This window comes from Erinaceus europaeus, chromosome 6 (genome assembly GCF_950295315.1).
Source record: "Erinaceus europaeus chromosome 6, mEriEur2.1, whole genome shotgun sequence".
Taxonomy (NCBI): Eukaryota; Metazoa; Chordata; class Mammalia; order Eulipotyphla; family Erinaceidae; genus Erinaceus; species Erinaceus europaeus.
Genome location: NC_080167.1, coordinates 37,673,988 through 37,694,763, shown reverse-complemented (window position 1 = coordinate 37,694,763; position 20,776 = coordinate 37,673,988). Strand labels below are relative to the sequence as shown.

General features: G+C 39.3%; 1 protein-coding gene across 4 annotated transcripts in view; it reads left to right on the top strand.

Annotated features, from left to right (window-relative positions):
- Positions 1–20,776, top strand: part of RGS7 (regulator of G protein signaling 7) — a 522,282-nt gene that overhangs the window by 467,342 nt on the left and 34,164 nt on the right. For all 4 annotated transcript variants that reach the window (XM_007532564.3, XM_060192035.1, XM_060192037.1 and 1 more), the window contains one exon: positions 20,312–20,386. In XM_007532564.3, the coding sequence (XP_007532626.1) occupies positions 20,312–20,386 (75 nt within the window). The remainder of the gene's footprint in view (positions 1–20,311; positions 20,387–20,776) is intronic.

Here is a 20,776-nt window from a genome sequence, read left to right as displayed (position 1 = left end):
TCAGTTCCTCTGCAATAGAGTGTCCAGAAATTGAAGGCATCATGATGAATGAGACAAATCAGAAAGAGAAAGGACAATATCAAATGATTTCATATATAGTTGGAACTTAAGAATAAAGGACAACAAGGGAGGATGTAAGGTGAGACTTGGGCTGGGTATAGTTTATTGCATCAAAGTAATGGACTCTGGGGAGGGAGGTTGTAGAGACAGGATGATGGGTCACTGGGGTCCTGGTGTGTGGAGATGAGAGGCTCATCCTACATATCAAAGACTATGCTGTAAGCTATTTATGTCCCCAATAGAAATAAACATAAAATAAGCAAAATATTAAAAAAGAACATCCAACATAAGGACATGTATTTTCAAATATTAAGTAAATATTTGAGAATAGATGAGTAAAAAATTGTATCTGTCATAAGGATATAATAAATGTATATAAGTCTGATACTTGTTATATTTGAAGATTTTTTTAGCTCAACTGTGTTCTATACTTCTGCTTCAACCCTTTCCATAGCACTGGTCCTCAGTACTTAATCAATTAACTACACTAACTCTTAAATTTTTTGTTTGCTTTTCTTAGAAATGCATACTTCATTTTGAGGATTTTTTTAAATTAGCAATTTCCTCATTCCATAAGCAACTATGCCTGGTGCCATAGGGATTGAAGTTCTCACACCAGCTTTTGTATGAAGGGAAATATTGTTTTAATTATCCCATTCATAAGATAAACCCTGGCAGGTGAGAAACGTACTTTGCTGACCTAATCCTCTTAAGTCACATCGATTGTGGTTCTCAAAGCTTCAGTCATTTTTCACTAGTCCCTTTTGTAAATATGATGACTGTTTTAACTATATATTTGGTGGTAATGGGAGATGATAATTTTTAAATAGAGTTCTGGCCAGTAATTTGAATATTTTAAAGATCTATGCAAAAGCTCTGATATGTAAAGGATATTGGACTTTTAATAGGAAGTCTTTGTGTTTTGTTTTTGCTTTCTGGGATCAGTAAACTTTACTTAGTATTTATTTATTTACCAGATAAATTTTCTATGCTATCAATGTTTTATATCAATATATTACAAATGATACGTTGCTTTAATAATCTTGTTTTTGCTACTGGCTAAATTTTGGAAAACAAGATATATCTTGAAATCTGTAGCTGGAGATGTATTTATTTGTAACATCTAATGGCTAAAGGTTCCACAGCATAAATTATATATATATATATATATATATATATATATTTTTTTTTTTTACCAGAGGACTGTTCAGCTCTGGCTTATGGTGGTGCCGGGAATTGAACCTGGGACTTTGGAGCCTCAGGCATGTCTCATGTCTGTTTGCATAGCCATTATGCTATTTACCCTTCGCAAATTTTAAATATTTTTAGTGAAGGAAGAAATTCCATTTATTTTTAATTTTATTTTAAAGTTATTTAATATTGATTCACAAAATTACATACCACCAAGGTTCTGAATCTTCAGTCTCCCTACAACAAGCCACTGCAGTTCCCCTAAGGTTGTAGACATGGGCCAACCATCATCTCTACAACTATCTGCCTACATTTAAACATAATTGCCCTCTTTCTCTTCCTGATCCAATCCTCTCTATTCCTCCAAGCCACTCATGACAACATTACTACCTCCAAATGTCCCTCTCCTTTTCCTCCTTTCTCTACAGGTGCCGATGGAGCTGGAGTTCAGAGACCTCTTATCTTCTTCCTCCTATCACTTCTCCCCCACTGGGAGTATGGATCAAGGTTGTGGGGGGGGGGGCACAGAAGGTAGGAGTTCTGAATTACGTGATTGCTTCCCTGCTAGATGTGGGTATTGGCAGGTCAATCCATACCCCCAACCTTTCTATCTTTCCCTAGTGGGCCAGAGTTCTGGAGAGGTGAGGTTCCAAGATACAGTGGTAAGATCATCTGCCCAGAGAAGTCAGGATAAAATCATGGCAGCATCTGCAACTTGGTGTCTGGAAGTTGGTAGGACATTAAGTGAAACAAAATGGTTAATGAACAGGAACCAAAAAGTAGGAATAGAGTAGATGGGATTAGGGATTTTAGGGTAGTGGAAAGCTAGAAATTCCATTTTAGGCATATGGCTGGGGACACACAAATATGATAGTTTTGCTTGAATTTGATATCCAGCCTAAAGTTGGATATGAATATTGTCTGAGAAAATGGTGTCAGAGTAAAGAAAAGAGCTAGAAAGTTGGATTAGGTCAGTGAATAGCTCCCATTCTTGAGGAAAATTCTTTGGATAAAATTAACTATTTAGTTCCATCCACCTGACCAAGGGCATATATATATATTTAGCACCAGAGACTATGTAACCTCTAAGACCTTATTGGTCTGAGGTTGCAGTTCATGGTCACAACAGGGAACATTGCAGGCTGTACTCATTTCAGGACCAGTCTTCCTTGAGTGGCAGGGCAGGATACCACAATCTCCCTTCAGAGACAGGGGCTATCTTTAACATTGCCACAGCATATATTTTAATTAAATCTGTTATAATATTTTAAAAAATCATTGGAATGCCTTTATGCAAACACTATGACAGAAGAGAAAGATATCCAGAAACACTCCCGTTAATTATTACAAATATCTAGAAATAAACATAACCAAAGAAATGAAAGACTTATAAACTGAAAACTATGAGTTGCTATTCAAAGAAATAGAAAATGATACAAATAAATAGAAAGATACACCATGCTCGTGTATTGGAAGAATTAATATCATCAAAATGAATATTCTACTCAGAGCCATATATAAATTTAATGTGATACACATCAAAGTCCCATCAAGTTTCTTTAAGAGACTAGAACAGAAATTACAATCATTTATCTGGAAACAGAAACACCTAGAATCACCAAAACAATCTTGAGCAAAAGAAACAGAAATGGAGTTATCACACTCCCAGACCTCAAAATATTATAAGGCCATTGTAATTAAAACAGCCTGGTACTAGAACAAAAATAGGCACACAGACCAGTGGAACAGAATTGAAAGCCTGGAACTAACCCCCTACAACTATGGACATCTAATTCTGATAAGGAGTCCCAGGCTATTAAATGGAAAAAAGAGGGTTTCTTCAATAAATGGTGCTAGGAAAGCTAGATTGAAACATGCAGAAGATGAAACTTAACCACTCTATCTCACCAGTAACAAAATTCAACTGCAAATGGATCAAGGACCTGGATGTTAGACCAGAAACAATCAAATACTTAGAGGAAAATATTGGTTGTACACTTTCCCATCTAAATCTCAAAGATATCTTCAGTGATACAACCCAACTGCAAGGAAGACTAAAACAAAAATAAACCAATGGGACTGCATCAAATTGAAAAGCTTCTACATAGCAAAATAAACCATCACTCAAAGAGACCCCTCACAGAATGGGAGAAGATCTTTACATGCCATACATCAGACAAGAGGCTAATAACCAAAATATATGAAGAGCTCATCAAAGTTAACAACAACAAAAGGAAATAGACCAATTTAAAAGTGGGGAGAGGATATGAACATATTCACTACAAAACAAAATGCCAACAGACATATGAAAAATTGCTCCAACTCACCTCACCCCTGTGAGAATGTCATACATCAGAAACAGCATCAACAACAAATGTGGGCACAAAGGAACTCTCCTACACTACTGGTGGGAATGGAAGCTGGTGCTTCCTCTGTGGAGAGCAGTCTGGAGAACCTCAAAAAGCTAGAAATGGACCTTCCTGTGACACAGTAATTCCTCTCCTAGGGATATATCATAAGTAGTTAAGCACAACTATCCAAAAAACAAGTATGTGTACACATATGTTCATAGCAGCACAATTAGTGATAGCCAAAACCTGCAAGCAACCCAGGTGACCAACAACAAATGAATGACTGAGAAAGTTGTGGTATATATACACAGTGGAATACTGCTCAGCTCTTAAGAATAATGAATCCACCTTCTTTGACCCATCCTGAATGGAGCTGGAAGGAATTATGTTAAGCAAGATAAGTCAGAAAGAGAAAGATGACTATGGGATGATGCCACTCATAAACAGAAGTTGCGGAAGAACAGAAAGGGTGTTGGGAACATGTGTGAGCCTGATAGAGCTTAGGGAGAACCACCCCCATCTTTGGATGGAGGTCTGAGAAGATAACCTCTTGGTAAGTCTCTCTCAACCGAGGTGAGCATAAGGGGGGAAACTCAGACTTGGTTCTTTCCTTCTTGACTCTCAGGCCCACAGATACCCCAGTACTTCCCTCCATTAACTGCAGGCCACATGGCCACAGATTCACTCATTCAAAGTCACCTTCTGATCACAGAAGAACACAGCTTATCACACACTTCATCACACACCTCAGACCCCAGACAAGAGAAATGCCAAACTGTATGGCCTTTTGATATCCATCTTCTCTCTGTCTCACCCTATGGGTTTAACCCCTATGCTTCTCTCAAATACCTTTGGATAATTAAGTTGCTTGTGTTATGGAAAATAACTGTCTTGTATCTCATCAATTCCTGTCATACCAACCCCCTACCTTAGGGGCATGCTGACTGTTAAGAAACCTGTAATTTCTGTCATATTTCAACAATAATTAACTTCATTGCTTTTCTATTTAACTCATGTCCACTTTGCTAATAAACGGACTCTAGGATTCTGGGACTCTAAGGACTCAGATTCTAGATTCATGCTAAGAGTCCCCTGGTGTCTTTTACTTCGTGTCACCCCTGTCGTGAGCGAGAAAGAACCAGCCCGTTACCTTTCCCCTGGAGGACACCCTGCCGGAGGAGAGAGATACCCCGAAAGTAAAGCAGAAATTAACTGAGTTTGGAGTATTGCACCAAAGTAAAAACTCTGGGGGGGTTGGGGATGGGGGAAGGAGGATAGATTTTCAGCTCCACTGTAGTGGGCTAGGGGTAGGAACACAGAACTTTGGTGGCAGGAATGGTGTTAATGGACACTCCTATTAGCTTAAAGTCACTTATAAACTCTCTTATTAACATATAATTCACTATTCAATCAATATAAGAGATGAAAATAGTTTGAATGTCTTGAACTTTTTGATGCATAGACCCCAGTTCTGAGTATATGTGTCTTCAGTCTAAGCACTTAAGGTTTCAAGTTGGTAACCTGATTGAATTATAACAGTGGCCTTAAATTTTTAATACATTTCTAATAATGATTTGTATATGAAATGTTAAATTAACTGTAATCTTATACCTGGGAGACCAGAATCAACTGGTCTTATTAATATATAAGACAGTTGATTGTAAATAGTATGAAATGACATAAATCATAGTAAGGTCTTATATGGTACAGTAAATCCTAGCCATGGGATTTTCAAAGTAAACTAATTTTCCAAATAACTTGGTTATAACAATAACTATCTACTGCCTTCATAAACTCTAAGAAAGCAGGAACCTCTTCCATTCTCTATAAAACCCATATTTCTCCCAGTCTTGGAACCTCTGGGGGCATGGCTCATTTTCATTCATGCTTCTCTTGATCCATACCATTTGATACTCCATTTGCTGATCTCAGCCAAATAAATGCAACCAGTACCAATTTGACATGTTTCATATCGGACTGTGTTCAGAGACACTAGGTGTGGGATATCAACCTTTCAGTTCCAGTACCCTGGTGAGGTCTTTCCTATCTCATAGGACTCCTTAATTCCACTTCTGGTGGCACAGTTCTTAACAAAGCCACAGAACCTAGATATAGACCAGGATCCATGAGATAGAGCACATGTGCACATGTGTCTGTAAGATAGGGGAAAATATATATCTTAAAGTAAAAGTGCACAATAGTTTTCAGTGACTCAATAAATGCAGCAAGCAAGTAGAAAGACCAGAAAAAAAAAAGACACCATAAATTACATAATCAAATAGTTTCTACTTAGAACCTAGGTACTCTTCCCCACCTACTTCCTATTTCATTTCCTTAAATGACTCTAAGCCTAACATTGTCAGATAAAGTAAGGATTGCAAAAAACTGTATAAGGGCAAGATACCAGCATACTTTACTGATTGATCTCTTGCTCACTACCAGGCCACCCCATTATCAGAGGCCCTATTCAGGGAATCCTGACATTCCCACATAGATATGATGGTCCTAGACCTCTAACAGATCCCTCTCTCCACCATTGCTGGTCATCTCTATCAGAAACAGCATCATGGACCAGCTTGTGGGACTCTAAAGGACTTTGTATTCAGTGTGGAACAACAGTGGTAGGGCCTACCCCACTCTCTGAAGGGAGACTGGGTAGACATTCTCTGCCATTCAAAGATGGATCCTAAAATGAGTGCAGTCTAGAATCTTCTTCCTATCTATGGTCACAGAATGTGATTTCAGACCTACAGGGAAGCAGAGGTACATAGGCTTTTGTGCTTAATGGTAATTATATAATTATACTTAATGGTAATTATATAATTTTCCCATATTTGGGAGCTACTCTCTTCTCTGATACAGCTTTCAGGTCTTATTTGCAACTCTGAAACCATCTTCCCAGGCAATACCTTTAGCCCATCTTCATGTTAGCTTTCAGGCTCAAGCAAAAATGGTAGTCATGGGCCCCTTAGAATATACCTAAAATATATTTCCTAGTTTTTTCCAAAAGGGACACCACAAATCTCATTTGTTATACTCTTACTTTTAGGTTCCTTCTTATTAAACAATTTTTTCTGCTTTATATCTTAATGCTTTTCAGTCACCAAGCTGCAGATGTTACCATGGTGCCAACCTGACTTCCATCAGCAAACAACCTCACCAATGTATCCTAAATCCCCATCTCTCCAGAGCCCTGCCCCACTAAGAAAAGACAGAAACAGGCTGGGAGTATGGGTTGACCTGCCAGTGCCCATGTCCAGTGGAGAAGCAATTAAAGAAGCCAGACCTTCCACCTTCTGCACCCCATAATGATCTTGTGTTGTATGTTATACATTGGGTAGTTCTCCCCCACCAAGAGAATTGGATCAGTCCAGTTAGTTTCAAGAGCCTGCTTGGCCCCGCCCCGAAGGAACCCCGCCAGAGTTCCAGAGTGACAGAGTTGGAGAGTTCCAAAGTTCCAGAGTAAGAGAGAGTTCCTGAGTTCCAGAGTAAGAGAGGGTTCCTGAGTTCAAGAGTAAAAGAGAGTGCTTGTGCCGCCGCAAAGAGACAGCAGAGTTCTGATTGGTGATTAGTTTGGTTTAGTTTATGAATCATTGTTCCTGAATAAAGAAATACAGCTTCCCTGCCCAGCCGTTGTCTCCGCGTCTCTGTTACCCGCCTATGAAGCTAACCCGGCCAGCTAGAGCCGCCGAATTTTAACAACAAATGGTGCCCACGTGGACCTGACCTGCACATCTCTCAGATAAGTAAAGACAATTTGGCTACCTATGCACTATGGCCTTCTCTTCTGCTTGTGAAGAGATCTCCAAAGGCCTCAGCTCTTTCTTCACGAGACTGTTTTGCTGTTTCTGGAACATTTATCTCTGGACCACTCTGTGGTTTCCACTCGCTCGGGCGAACTCAGAACAGCCAGCGGGAATAGCCAGCGGGCAGGAGGCGAGGCGCGGAGCTGCTGTTTCCACCTGGTTAAACAGCCAGCCAGCCGGCTGTGCCCAGACAACCCCGCACACCGCGCCCGCAGCCCGCAGGAGGCTGATGCCAACACGCTGGAGCCCGATGCCAGCATGCAGGAGCCCCATGCCAGCACACAGGAGCCCCATGCCAGCACGCAGGAGCCCAATGCCAGCATGCAGGCCAGCCCACAGGAGCCGGCTCTCCACCGCGTGGCACAGGGCACTGGACGCGTGATCCCTCCACACTGCTCGGCCACTGCGAGCAGGGCAGCAGACATGGCAGGGCCATGGGGCAGGGCCGTGGCGGCCTATCATGGCCGCCACCCCTGGACACCTAGGCCCACGTCTTCTACAAAACTGGCCTGCCTGCCCTCTTGCTATGAATTCTGGAACAATCCCGGACCTTCCGGACCCCCAGGCTCCCTGCCGAAACTGGGCACACAAGATCTCCAGCCGCCGGTCCAGTCTGAAGGCAGACAAGCTGGAGTACGCAGAGATTTGTGCAGAGATCGCAACGTGCAATTCCTAGAAGTGAAGCTGCACGGGAGGCCACCTCTGGATGGTGAAACCCCCCCCCCCCAACAACTAAGACAGTACAGATTTAAATTTGTGTTTAAAATGACATGTCTTCATAACAAAGGTTTCTCTCCTTGTGTATTAATGACCATGTTTATGTGTATGTTTAAAGTTTGGTAAACAGTAACTTTAAGGCTAAATTCTTACTAGTCAAAGTTAAATGAAAAAGGTTTTCAACGTAATTCTCATAAAGATAAAATTAACTTACATTTAAAGTCTAAGGTAAAAATTAGTTAACAAGCAATATATTTTAACTAAGTTGGTCTAAACAAAAGGTTAAATAGACTTGTTGATGTGTAAAACTCTCCATTACCTTCTCTATTAGAAATGGTAGATCGCACAATGGCTATGCTAATTATTCTCATGCCTGAGGTTTCCTTTCCTGACTCCATCTTGAATGGGTGTGATAAAAGGTTAAAAAGACGTTGTTGCTATGTAAAAGTCTCAAATCCCTTCTCTATTAGAAATATGCTAATAACAAGTTTTGTTTCATAGTAAGTAAATTGCAGCCAGCTGCCTTTGGGACTCTAGGCCATTCCCCGCCCCCATGCAAATGCCCGTCAAGAAAAGTCCGCCCCCCAGAGACAAGAAATGTTTTTTTTTTAAGCTGATAAAGTTTAGCCCACAGAGGCAGATATGGCCCCCTCAGGCCTTCCCTTAGCAGCACACTGGTTCATGTTACTTGCTTGCATGTTTCTCCATGTTTGTGCCAGTTTCTTTTTATAAAAATGCCTGTACAATATAGGTTTCTGTTCACCCCACACCCTTGATACTGTAGCCATTTAGTTAAAAGAAAAGGAAAAATTGTTGTATGCTTTACATTTGGTAGTTCTCCCCCACCAAGAGAATTGGATCAGTCCAGTTAGTTTCAAGGGCCTGCTTGGCCCCGCCCCGAAGGAACCCCATCAGAGTTCCAGAGTGACAGAGTTGGAGAGTTCCAAAGTTCCAGAGTAAGAGAGAGTTCCTGAGTTCCAGAGTAAGAGAGGGTTCCTGAGTTCGAGAGTAAGAGAGAGTGCTTGCGCCGCCGCAAAGAGACAGTAGAGTTCTGATTGGTGATTAGTTTGGTTTAGTTTATGAATCATTGTTCCTGAATAAAGAAATGCAGCTTCCCTGCCCAGCCGTTGTCTCCGCGTCTCTGTTACCCGCCCGTGAAGCTAGCCCGGCCAGCTAGAGCCGCCGAATTTTAACAACAAAGCCCCACATTGGGCGCCAGATGTTGTAACTAATCACCAATCAGAACTCTGCTGTCTCTTTGTGGCAGCGCAAACACTCTCTCTTACTCTCGAACTCAGGAACCCTCTCTTACTCTGGAACTCAGGAACTCTCTCTTACTCTGGAACTTTGGAACTCTCCAACTCTGTCACTCTGGAACTCTGGTGGGGTTCCTTCGGGGCGGAGCCAAGCAGGCCCGCGAAACTAACTGGACTGATCCAATTCTCTTGGTGGGAGAGAACTACCCAATGTAAAGCATACAACAATCTTGGGTTCATACTCCTAGAGAGATAAAGAATAGGAAAGCTTCCAATGGAGGGGAAGGGATGTAGAACCCTAGTGATAGGAATTGTGTTGAATTGTACCCCTCTTATCCAACATACTTGTTGATCATAACTAAATAAAAATAAATAAAAGAAATATACTAGGCAACTTCGGGTATGTAACATTTTATTTTTTCTAAATAATAAAAACATTTTTATTTAAGCCTGTTGTTCTTCAATTGTCTCCTATTTAACCTAATATCAGAGATTTGTTTAATCTTCAGCTGTCCCAAGGGGCTCCTTAGAAACAAAAGGAGTCCAGAAGGCCACTTGTTCAGCTGAATATTTCATTAACAGGTCTATTTTTATTATCCTAACTAGTTGGTCAATTAACAAACATTTCAAAATGGAAGATTTTATTCTACTAGGAAGGAAACTGAGTTATAAAACATATCTCAGGGTTCAATGTTTAATAATGTTTACTTTTTTGGATCAATGCCTTCCTATTAATTTCCTGATTAATGATGATAACAATTGACTTCTATAGAATTTTAGATGTCTGCAGGTTGCTTATTAATTCAATTTAAAAGGCAATAGCCACTTAGCTCTGACGATGAAAATTCTCATTATCTTTGGAACTGTATTCAACTACATCCTTAAGAGAGGAGGAAAAAAATCTTGTATTCCATGTCTTCAATTTATAAGATCATTTGTAAATAATGTCACCTCCTATGAAGTAAGGTTGATTTATAATAAATATTTCAATTTCAACTAGTTCATATTCCCTTGGTATATAAAGGAAATTATTTTCTGGACTTGCTGTTCTTCCCTCAGATAACCACTGAAAGATTGATTTGAATGTTATATGCTTAAATAATTTGACAGAAAGCTCAGTTGCTTTTGGTTAGCTTCCATATTTTTCTATGCTATTACTGTAAGATAATCTGGAGATAAGAATTTGGGGTTTAAAGTGCTTTTATGTGTGCATATAAGTAAGGGATGAAGATAAAAATTCAGCAATGCTTCCTCCGGGATCTTTGCTGATTATTGCTTTAGACAGGTTGGGTGAGATATATCCTCAGATACCATGGAGCCTCTTCCAACTCTTTGGTACACTTGATATTCTAGACATTTTCTTCTAGCACAAAATCCCCATATACTTTTGCACTGTCTCAGCTCTAGGATCCCATCTGCCTATTGGGCTTCTAAGAATCTTCTCAGAACCTTACTTCTAGATCACTTGCCCATCGTGTACAAGTTTTAAAACTCATGTCAACTGCTATCTACTATCAGGATTTGTGTTAGATGTGAATGCATATGAGACTTCTGCTAAGGACATGGGACTTGCTGGTCTGGATATTTCTATTAATCCCCTATATAGTGTGGTCATAATTTTACAAAAGAGAAAAATGGGGTACCTATTGAGTTCTGCAAATTTTACCTTTCTCTTTTCTTCTAGGTCATGCTTTGTTTTCTTCTGTGTACATTATCTTAATTATTCTGACTCCTCAACATTTAGGAGAAAACTTCTGTGATCTCACATGTCATTTGGTTCTTCGTTTATGACTAAATATGTAAAGAATTACATGGCTCCTCTAATGAACTCAGATTTTTGTTGGGAGACTATAAGGAGATAGAAATTGAACAGGCAATTAAAACCTATTGCTTTATCATTTTTAAAGATTTATCTTTGTTACATCTAGATCAATAGTTTTGCATCTTGATTACATATTTAAACCACTAAGAGTAATTTATTATTATTATTATTATTTAAGAAAGGAGACATTAACAAAACCATAGGATAGGAAGGATACAACTCCACACAATTCCCACCACTAATCTCCATATCCCATCCCCTCCCCAATAGCTTTCCCATTCTCTATCCCTCTGGGACCATGGACCTAGGGTCATTGTGGGTTGTAGAAGGTGGAAGGTCTGGCTTCTGTAATTGCTTCCCCACTGAACATGGCCCAGTCTGCCTCTCTCTTTCCCTAGTAGGGTGGGGTTCTGGGGAAGCGGAGCTCCAGGACACACTGGTGGGGTCTTTAGTCCAGGGAAGCCTGGTCGGCATCCTGATGGCATCTGGAAGCTGGTGGCTGAAAAGAGAGTTAACATACAAAGCCAAACAAATTGTTGAGCAATCATGGACCCAAAGCTTGGAATAGTGGAGAGGAAGTGTTAGGGGGTACTCACTGCAAACTCTAGTGTACTTCTGCTTTCAGGTATATATTTTGCCCTAGTTTATGGATATGTGTGAACATATGCTCTATCTCACGGAACCTGGTCTGTATCTAGGTTTGGGGACTTTGTTAGGAAGTGAACCACCTGGGATGGAATTAAACAATACTATGAAAGGAAAGGTCTCACCTGAGTAATGAAGCTGAAGGGTTGTTAAAATAATGATTCCTTGATCAAGGACAGAGAAATTAAATCAGAATATCTGAGATTGATCAGTATGATACTAAAACTTACATGACTTTTTCAGTATTTATGAAATAAGTCCTACCCAGGTAGATATTCTTCCATATGTGACACCACCATGCAGATATAAATGACTGTGGAAACCAAATTTATGTATTATTTAGTGCTTATAGTATAAGAGGTATGTCTAATATACTACAGTTCTCATGTAACCTCTGTGTAGAAAAAAAGACAGAAAAATCCTTTCTTTATAGTATTCCTTCTCTCATACAATACTATGGTAAAGCTTTGTCACAATAGTTATTTCTTAAGTAAAATGTTACATATTTTCATTGCACAGCATTAGTTACCTTGCTTATCACTGGTTCTGGAGAATACCCTAATTTCAGAATCATACCAGTGTTTTCTCTTTTTGCTCTTCTTCATAACTTAATCCCATCTCCACCAAAACAGTTTTCAATATTTGCTTCTCTGGAGACACTTCCAAGACTGTGTGATATTTTAAAACTTGTGGAAAGTGTGTGTGTGTGTGTGTGTGTTGGGAGAGGGTAGAAGGGGGAAATAAGAAAATCAAATAGATAAAGACTGCATAATATGTTTTACCAGTATTTAAGATTACTTTCCTTCATAATAAAATAAACCCAATCCATCTCCCTGATAACTTCCAAATACCTCTTTAAGACAAACAATAGTTAAGGAATTTTCTAGAATTAAGATTGCATGTTTGTTTTTTTTTTAATTTCCAGCATGTTTATCAGTAGGGTTCAGTGCCTACATGACAAATCCAGGGCTCCCTATAGACATTTTTCCCCTCCTCCCTCTTTCTCTCCCCCCTCCCTCCCTTCCTTCTTTCTTTTCTTCTTTTTCTCTCTTTTTATTTTGATGTGACAGAGAAATTGAAAGTAGTCAGAGAAATAGAGAGGGGAAGGAGAAGAGAAAGAGAGATACATACAGCCCTGTTTCTCTGTTCATGGAGCTTTCCCTCAGGGGCTTAACCCTTGGTCCTTGTGCATAGTAATCTGTGTGTGTAACTGGGTGTGCTACCGCATGCTCCCCCACATAACTTTTTAATCTCCTTTCTTCTTTATTTCCGTGGTGTCAGTTGTGATATCTCCTCCATTGTTTACAATTCTATTAATTTGAGTCTTCTCTCTTTTTTGTTTAGTGAGTCTGGCTAGGGGTTTGTCAATTTTGTTTAATCTTTCAAATAACCAACATTTGGCTTTATTGATCTTTTGTATGGTTCTTTTATTTTCGATGTTGTTTATTTCTGCTCGAACTTTAGTGATTTCTGTCCTTCTGGTTGCTTTAGGGTTACTTTGTTCCTCTTCCTCTAAGTCCTTGAGGTGTGCAGTAAGGTCGTTCATTTGAGATTCTTCTTGGTGTTTAATATGTGATTGTATGGCTGTAAGTTTCCCTCTCAGTACTGCTTTAGCTGTGTCCCAAATATTTTGATAGGTTTTGTCTTCATTTTCATTAGTTTCCAGGAACATTTGAATTTCCTGCTTGAGTGAGTCTCTGACCCTGTGGTTCTTAAGGAGCGTGTTGTTTAGTTTCCAAATTCTGTGTCTTTTAATAATTTTCTGTTTGTTGTTAAATGTTAGTTTTACTCCACTGTGGTCTGAGAAGATACTTGGGATGATTTCAATGGTCTTGAATTTATTGATGCTGTTTTTGTGGCCTAACATGTGGTATATCCTTGAATATGTGTTATGTGGATTTGAAAAGAAGGTGTATTCCAGTTTTTTGGGGTGGAGGAGTCTGAAAATATCCAAGAGGTCTAGTCTGTCGATCTCTTCATTCAATTCTCTTGTATCTTTATTGGTTCTCTGCTTTGTTGATCTGTCAAGTGTGAGAGTGGGGTATTGAAGTCTCCCACTATTACTGTATTACTATTGATGTATTTTTGAAATTCTTTCAGTAGATGCTTAATATATTTAGATGGTCCCTCATTGGGTGCATAGATGTTAATAATTGTTAAGTCTTCTTGGCTGATTGATCCTCTAATCATTATGTAATGTCCTTGCCTATCTTTTATTACTTTATTTAATTTAAAATCTATCATGTCTGAGGTGAGAATGGCTGTTCCTGCCCTTTTTTGTGGTCCGTTAGCCTGTATGATAGTTTTCCATCCTTTCACTTTAAGTCTGTGTTTTTCTTGTTGTGACAGGTGGGATTCTTGCAAGCAGCATATGGTTGGGTTATGTTTCCTGATCCATCCCCCACCCTGTGCCTTTTGATGGGTGAGTTTAAGCCATTGACATTTATTGATATTATGGATTTAATGTATTGTAGTGCCATTGTTCTAAAAAAAATTATTTGCTCTGATATATTGCAAGTATTATAGTGATGTTCTTGTTTATAAGAGGTCTTTTAGTACCTCTTTCAGGGCCGGCTTGGTGATGGTTGCCTCCTTTAACTGTTGTTTATCTAAGAAGGTTTTGATCCCTCCATCTAGTTTGAATGAAAGTCTAGCAGGATATATTATCCTTGGTTGAAACCCTTTTTCATTCAGGGCTCAATAGATATCTTGCCACTCCCTTCTGGCTTTTAGAGTTTGATTGGAGAAGTCTGCAGAAAATCTTATGGGTTTTCCCTTGTATGTGACTTTTTGTTTCTCTCTTGCAGCCTTTAGGATCCTTTCTTTATCCTTACTTCTTCTCATTGTGACTATAATGTGTCTTGGTGTCTTCAGGTCTGGGTTGATTCTGTTTGGTATCTCTGGGCCTCTTGAATCTTGATGTCCTTTCTGTTATTCAGGTCTGGGAAGTTTTCTTGTATTATTTCCTCTAGAATGTTTGCTTCCCCTTCCTCTCTTTCTTCCTCTGGCAGGCCAATTATACGAATGTTACTTCTTTTGAGATCATCCCATATGTCTCTGTTATTGTTTTCAGTGTCTCTCAATCTCTTTTTAAGCTCTTTCACCTCTTTCTTTGTTTTCTCTAACTCATCCGCTGTCTGACTAATTCTGTTTTCTGCTTCTGTTAGTCTGGTTTCCCTTGCCTCAGCTTCTTTCTTCATTACAGCTATTTCAGCTTTCAGTTCTCTAATTGCCTCAAGATAATCAGTATTTTCCTTGGGGGTCTCAACTGCCATTCCTTTCCTCCAATGTTGTTTTCATTTCTGTGATTAATAAGTTTATTATTGCTTGCATACTTTTCTTATCTATGGTTACTTCTGGCTGATTTGTAGTTTCTTCTGGGCTCTTGTCTTCATTCATTGGAGTAGTAGTTTTATTTGTTTTTGATCTACCCATTTTTTTTTTGATTTATGTGTTTCTTTTTTTATGCTCTGTTGTTCCTCAGTTGTTGTGTCTTGAGTACAAGTAATACTGTACTAAATACCTTTATGACAATTGCACTCACCAACCTCAGGAATTACAGTAGCAACTGAAGTAAGTACTGAAGTAGTTTAATCATTACCAGTTAGTCAAACAATTTCTCCAGTCCATGAAAAAATAGTAACCAAATCCCAGTGAAGAAAGAGAAAAGAAAGAAAGGATAGCAAGAATAGACAGTTATGCAAATCTACTATCCACTGTATATTCTAGGGGTAACAAGAGGGGAAAGGGAACTAGAGCAGAGATACACACATAGAGATTCCACTCTGAGTCAGATTTCTTCCCCAAAATAATTCACAAATTCAGAAAGGCAAAGAAGAAGGAAGAGGTGTATGACAAGATTAAAAAAAGAGAGAGAGAGAGAGAAAAGGGAGAAGATAAGAAAAAGAGTTGTAATTAAAGAGCAGTGAGAGGAAATTCCCAAATGTGTATCAGTGAATTCATAAAAGCACCCTGTTTGGTGGTGTGGGGTATCCTGCTAGGAGCTGATCCCCAGGGACTGCTTATGGGGGGGGGGGCGGGAAGGAGGTATGCTTGAAAATTAAAAGGAAGAAAAAAAAATTTTTCCCCCTTTTTTTCCTACTCTAATTCTTAACCCAAATTAAGTTATAGTCACCTCCTTGGTGTCACCGCTAGGACCCCTTATTGGCTGGCCTGCTAAAGGCAGAAAATCCTACTGTTTCCAGGAGATGTGTTCGGAGCTCAGTGGCTAGCAGCTTCTCAGTCCACCGTCTTCTGGGAAACCCCTCCACTTAAATTTTAAAGGCATTTTCAATGGTAAGAATTCAAGTATAAAGAAGACTGCGGGTGTCTGAAGTATTCATGACTGTAGACCAGTCAGGAAAACCCTTCTGTTTACTCTCTATGTCCAGCTAGCTATTTCTTCTGGGGCAGCCATGTCAAAGTTTGCTTGCCTCTCCCTGGAAAGCTAAAGTCAGATGCCAGTCAGGAAGACTCCACTTACTTCCCAATTCCAAACACCTGAACTCCTCTTCTTTATTTCCTTACTTATGTTCATTCTCACCTGGCTATAATCTTTTTCTTCCCTTTCCTTTCTTCCTCCTCTTCCTTCCTTTCAGTTTCTCTTTTTCGTCTCTCTGCCATACAAAAGAAACTCTACAGGTCTCTGTTTCTGTATAATGAACAATAAATCCACTAAAATTTTATCATCAGGTTGTCACTTCATCTGAAGATAGTGTGCACTGAGGAAGGCTGTATGCAAATACAAATCGAGGTTATCCTCCTAGTGCATCTCTGCATGCCCTTGTTCTAAGATTGAATATACTGATGCTATCTTGTGGCCTAACATGATCTGTATTTAAGAATGTTCCATGTGGACTTAAGAAAAATATACATTACACTTTCTTGGGGTAAAGAGCTCTGTAGACTTCTTGTAAGCCAAACTTATATTATCATCTTATTCTCTTGTTTTATTATTGATTTTCTATATGGTTGATCTGTCAGTTTAGGAAGTGGGACTTATTGTTTCATACTACTAATATTGTTGTGTTGTGGAACAGGACCTCAGCAAATCTGGTTGAGCACACATTCTACAATGTGTAAGGAACCAGGTTCAATTTACAGTCCCCACCTATAGGAGGGCAGCTTCACAATTTGTGAAGTAGTGATGCAGGTCTCTTTCTTTCTCTTTCCCTCTGTCCCACATCTCCCAGACCCCCAACCCTCTCAATTTCTGTCTCTACCCAGTAAATAAAACTTAAAAATAAATATTATCGTGTTGCTATCTATGTATTGCCTTAATTATGTTAATAGATTCTTCAGATAATTTGATGCGTCTTCATTTGGTTGGTTATTATTAGGTCCTTTTGTTTCACTGAATCTTTTTTTTATTTGTAAAATAGAAAATATTGACAAAACCATATAATAAGAGGGGTGAAATTCCACACACTTCCCATCAGCAGAGTTCCATATCCTATTCCCTCCATTGGAAGCTTTCCTATTCTTTATCTCTCTGGGAGCATGGACCCAGGGTCATTATGGGGTGCAGAAGGTCAGAGGTCTGGTTTCTGTAATTGCTTCTCCAATGGACATGGGCATTGATAGGTTGATCCATACTCCCAGCCTGTCACTATCCTTCCCTACTGGGACAGGGCTCTGGGGAGGTGTGGGGTTCCAGGGTACATTTGTGAAGTTGTCTGTCCAGGTGAGTCAGGTTAACATCATGGTAATATCATGGTAGCATCTGCAACTTGGTGTTTGTTATGTGTGTTCCTTTGCTTCCTCCTTTCTCGTGGGACTCAGTTCAGTAGTTCTTGTAAGGTGAGGTTGATTGTGGCAAATTCATTTAGTTTTTGAATATTTGAGAAAACCTTTATTTCTCCCTCATTTTGAAGGATAATTCTGCAGGATACAATATCCATGGCTGGAATTCCTTGTCCTTTAGAACTCTGAATATGTCATTCCACTCTCTCCTGCCTCTAGAATTTGTAAAGAGAAATCTGATGAAAGTCTTATAGCTTCTTTCCCTAGCAGCCAGAAAATTTTTTTCCTTGTTGTTGATTTTTGATGGTTTTATAATAATATGCCTTGACATTGGTCTTTCTGTATTTATAAATCTGGCTGATCATTCTGCCTCTTGGATGAGAATGTTCTGATGGTTTCCTAAATGAGGGAAGTTCTCAGCTAAAACTGCTCTGAAATGGACTCTGGCCCTTTGGCCTTGTCCTCCTCTTCAGATATACCTAGCACTCTTATAGTCGATCTTTTGATGGAGTCTGCAATTTCACAGAGAGTTGTTTCAGTCTTTCTGAACCATTCCTCTCCCTCATCTTTGAATTGAGTGGACTGGAGATTATTTCTTCTGAATGTGTAAATGTATTTGCTAAGCCTTCTACCTGGGCATGGGTTGCAGTTAGGGTGTCTTTTACTCCCTGGATTTTTGACTGAAGTTCTTCTTTCAAGAACTTAGTGAACTCTGTTATAAATTCATCTCTCATATGTTTTAATTCCATAGGAACATGCTCTTTTAATTACTGCTTAAATTCTTGGAGAACCCTTATAATGAGCTCTGTGTAGTCTGTCTCTGAGAGTCTCTCTAAATCTGTAACTCCTTGGATTTCCCTTATTACGTTTCTGTCTGGTTGATACAGCATAGTTAGTTGGCTGTTTAGTTCTGTTTCTTTGCTTGTGCATTTTTTGTGCTGGTTATTGATGGCCAGCAGGTGGTGCTATTGTGATCTCTAGGTTTCTCTTGTATGATCTGCAATTTATGAACTGTGGTTGGGGGTGTTTGCTTTAGGCTGTCCTGTGGTCACAAATGCCCTGTTTTATGTTGTGTCCTTGCCTTGGATTCAGAAGGCTAACGCCCCCCTGAGTCAAAGACTGAGAGGTTTAAGCCCCTGTTTCTTTTCTTCCAACACTAGGAACAATGTTACTTGCTTCAAAACTAGGAACAATGTTACTTGCTTGCTGCACTTGAAGTGAAATCGCCAAAATGGCTCAGCTTCTTCTTCTAGCGTTTGCCCTTCTTCCGTAGCCAGTCAACAGCGTCAGGTTGAAAGCTGTCAGGAGCTGCTTGTTGCTGGCTTTGAAAGTGACTGGGATCCATGTGGATTCAGTCAGCTAGGAAGGATCGTCAGTTTCCCCAATGAATGGGTACTCACGGGATGCACCACGGGAAGGTCGATCCAATGCATCCCATGGCTCAGCTTAGAGCCCAGAACTCTGATTGACCTTGCTGCTCTTCAACCCGTGCCTGCACCCCTTTTCGTTTCGCTCCAGCTGCACGCGAGCACCCACCTAAGGCTGCAGAACTTTCAACTGTAGATTATGACTTCAGTTGGTTCTCTTGTTGTATTTATTTGTTGTTGGGAGGAGAGGTGTTTTGGTCCCAGTTATTCCATAGCCATGCCTCCCGGAAGTCTCCTGATCTTTATATAATGTTTATCCTTATCTCTTATTATTTTTCCCATATTAAAGTCTGTTGTGTCCAATATGAATGCATTTTATGTGCATCATTAGGTTATGTGATTTTCTTCCCAGATTTTCACTCTGAGTCTTTTTTTTTTTCCTGTTAAATTAGGTGTGACTCCTGCAGCTTGTGTTTCCTCATACACTTTTCTAATCTGTGTCTTTCAATTGGCGATTTCAGACCATTGACATTTAGTGAAATTATATATTTAAGATATTTTAGTACCATTATTTTATATATGTGTGGAGTTAGAAAGGATAGAAACAATGGGTAGAGAAGAATATAACTACTCTGTTGGTGGGAAGGTAAATTGGTTCAACCCTTATGGTGAATAGCCTGGAGTCTCCTCGGAACATTAGAAATTGATCTGCAGATCTGCTCCTAGGGATCTATTCAGGGAATACAAAAATAGCTATCCAAATTGATCATTGTAGATCTGTGCTCATAGTAATACTTTGTAATAGCACAAATCTGGGAGCAACCCAAGTGTCTAACAAGAGATGGGTGGTTAAGATTGTCATGATATATAGCTATATCATATATATCTATATCTATATCTCTCATCTGTTAGATATGATGAAATCATTTTAAATAAAACTTGAAAAAAATACATTAAATTCGATAAGCCAGAAGAAGTACAATGAATACTGGATGAACTAGGTTTGGTGTACTACAGAAAAGCAAAGGACTCTGGCATGAGGTAACAGGGTGAATGAGAAGACAGCTCACTTGGGTAGTGTGCTTTCTTTGTTTGGTTATGTGCATGACTCAGATTTAAATAGGCCCCCACTACACTGGAAGAAGCTTTGGTTCTGTGATGTCTTTCTCTATCTCTCTGCCTTTCTACCTGAAAAAAGAAAGGTAAGTCACTAACAGTTCTTTCTAAATGACTACAATCTGTACAAAAGGTGCAACTAATAACAAAATATATTATACCTGTTTATTTCTCATGTTTGAAGTTTCAGACCCAATGATGACTTTGTCTTTTTTTTTTTTTTTTTTTTCACTTCTAGCCTGGATGTGTAAATACCACTGAAGTGGACATCAAGAAGTCATCCAGAATGAGAAATCCACACAAAACAAGGAAGGTAAAAATCAACATTTGCTGTGCTGATCCTGAATTAGTAAATTAAATTGCTTTGAGGTCCTTTTTTTTTTCTTCTTCTTCTTCTTCTTCTTCTTCTTCTTCTTATTTCCTATGGAATAGTGCATTCCCTGTTATTTGACTAGAAGAAAGCAAAGAAATCAAGCAATGATTTCCTGCCATTCCCTCTCTTCCCCTACCACAAATAGCCCCATTCCTATTCCTAAGTGTACCCAGATCTCAAGATATAGTGTTTTCATGACAGGGAAACCTCTGACTTACGGGATAAAATTGCTAAAGACCCCTCATCTCTCTATCATATAAAACACTCAGTACAGAAAGTCACTTAGAACTTAAGATATGAGGAAAGTTAGAAAGAAAATACATGGGAAAA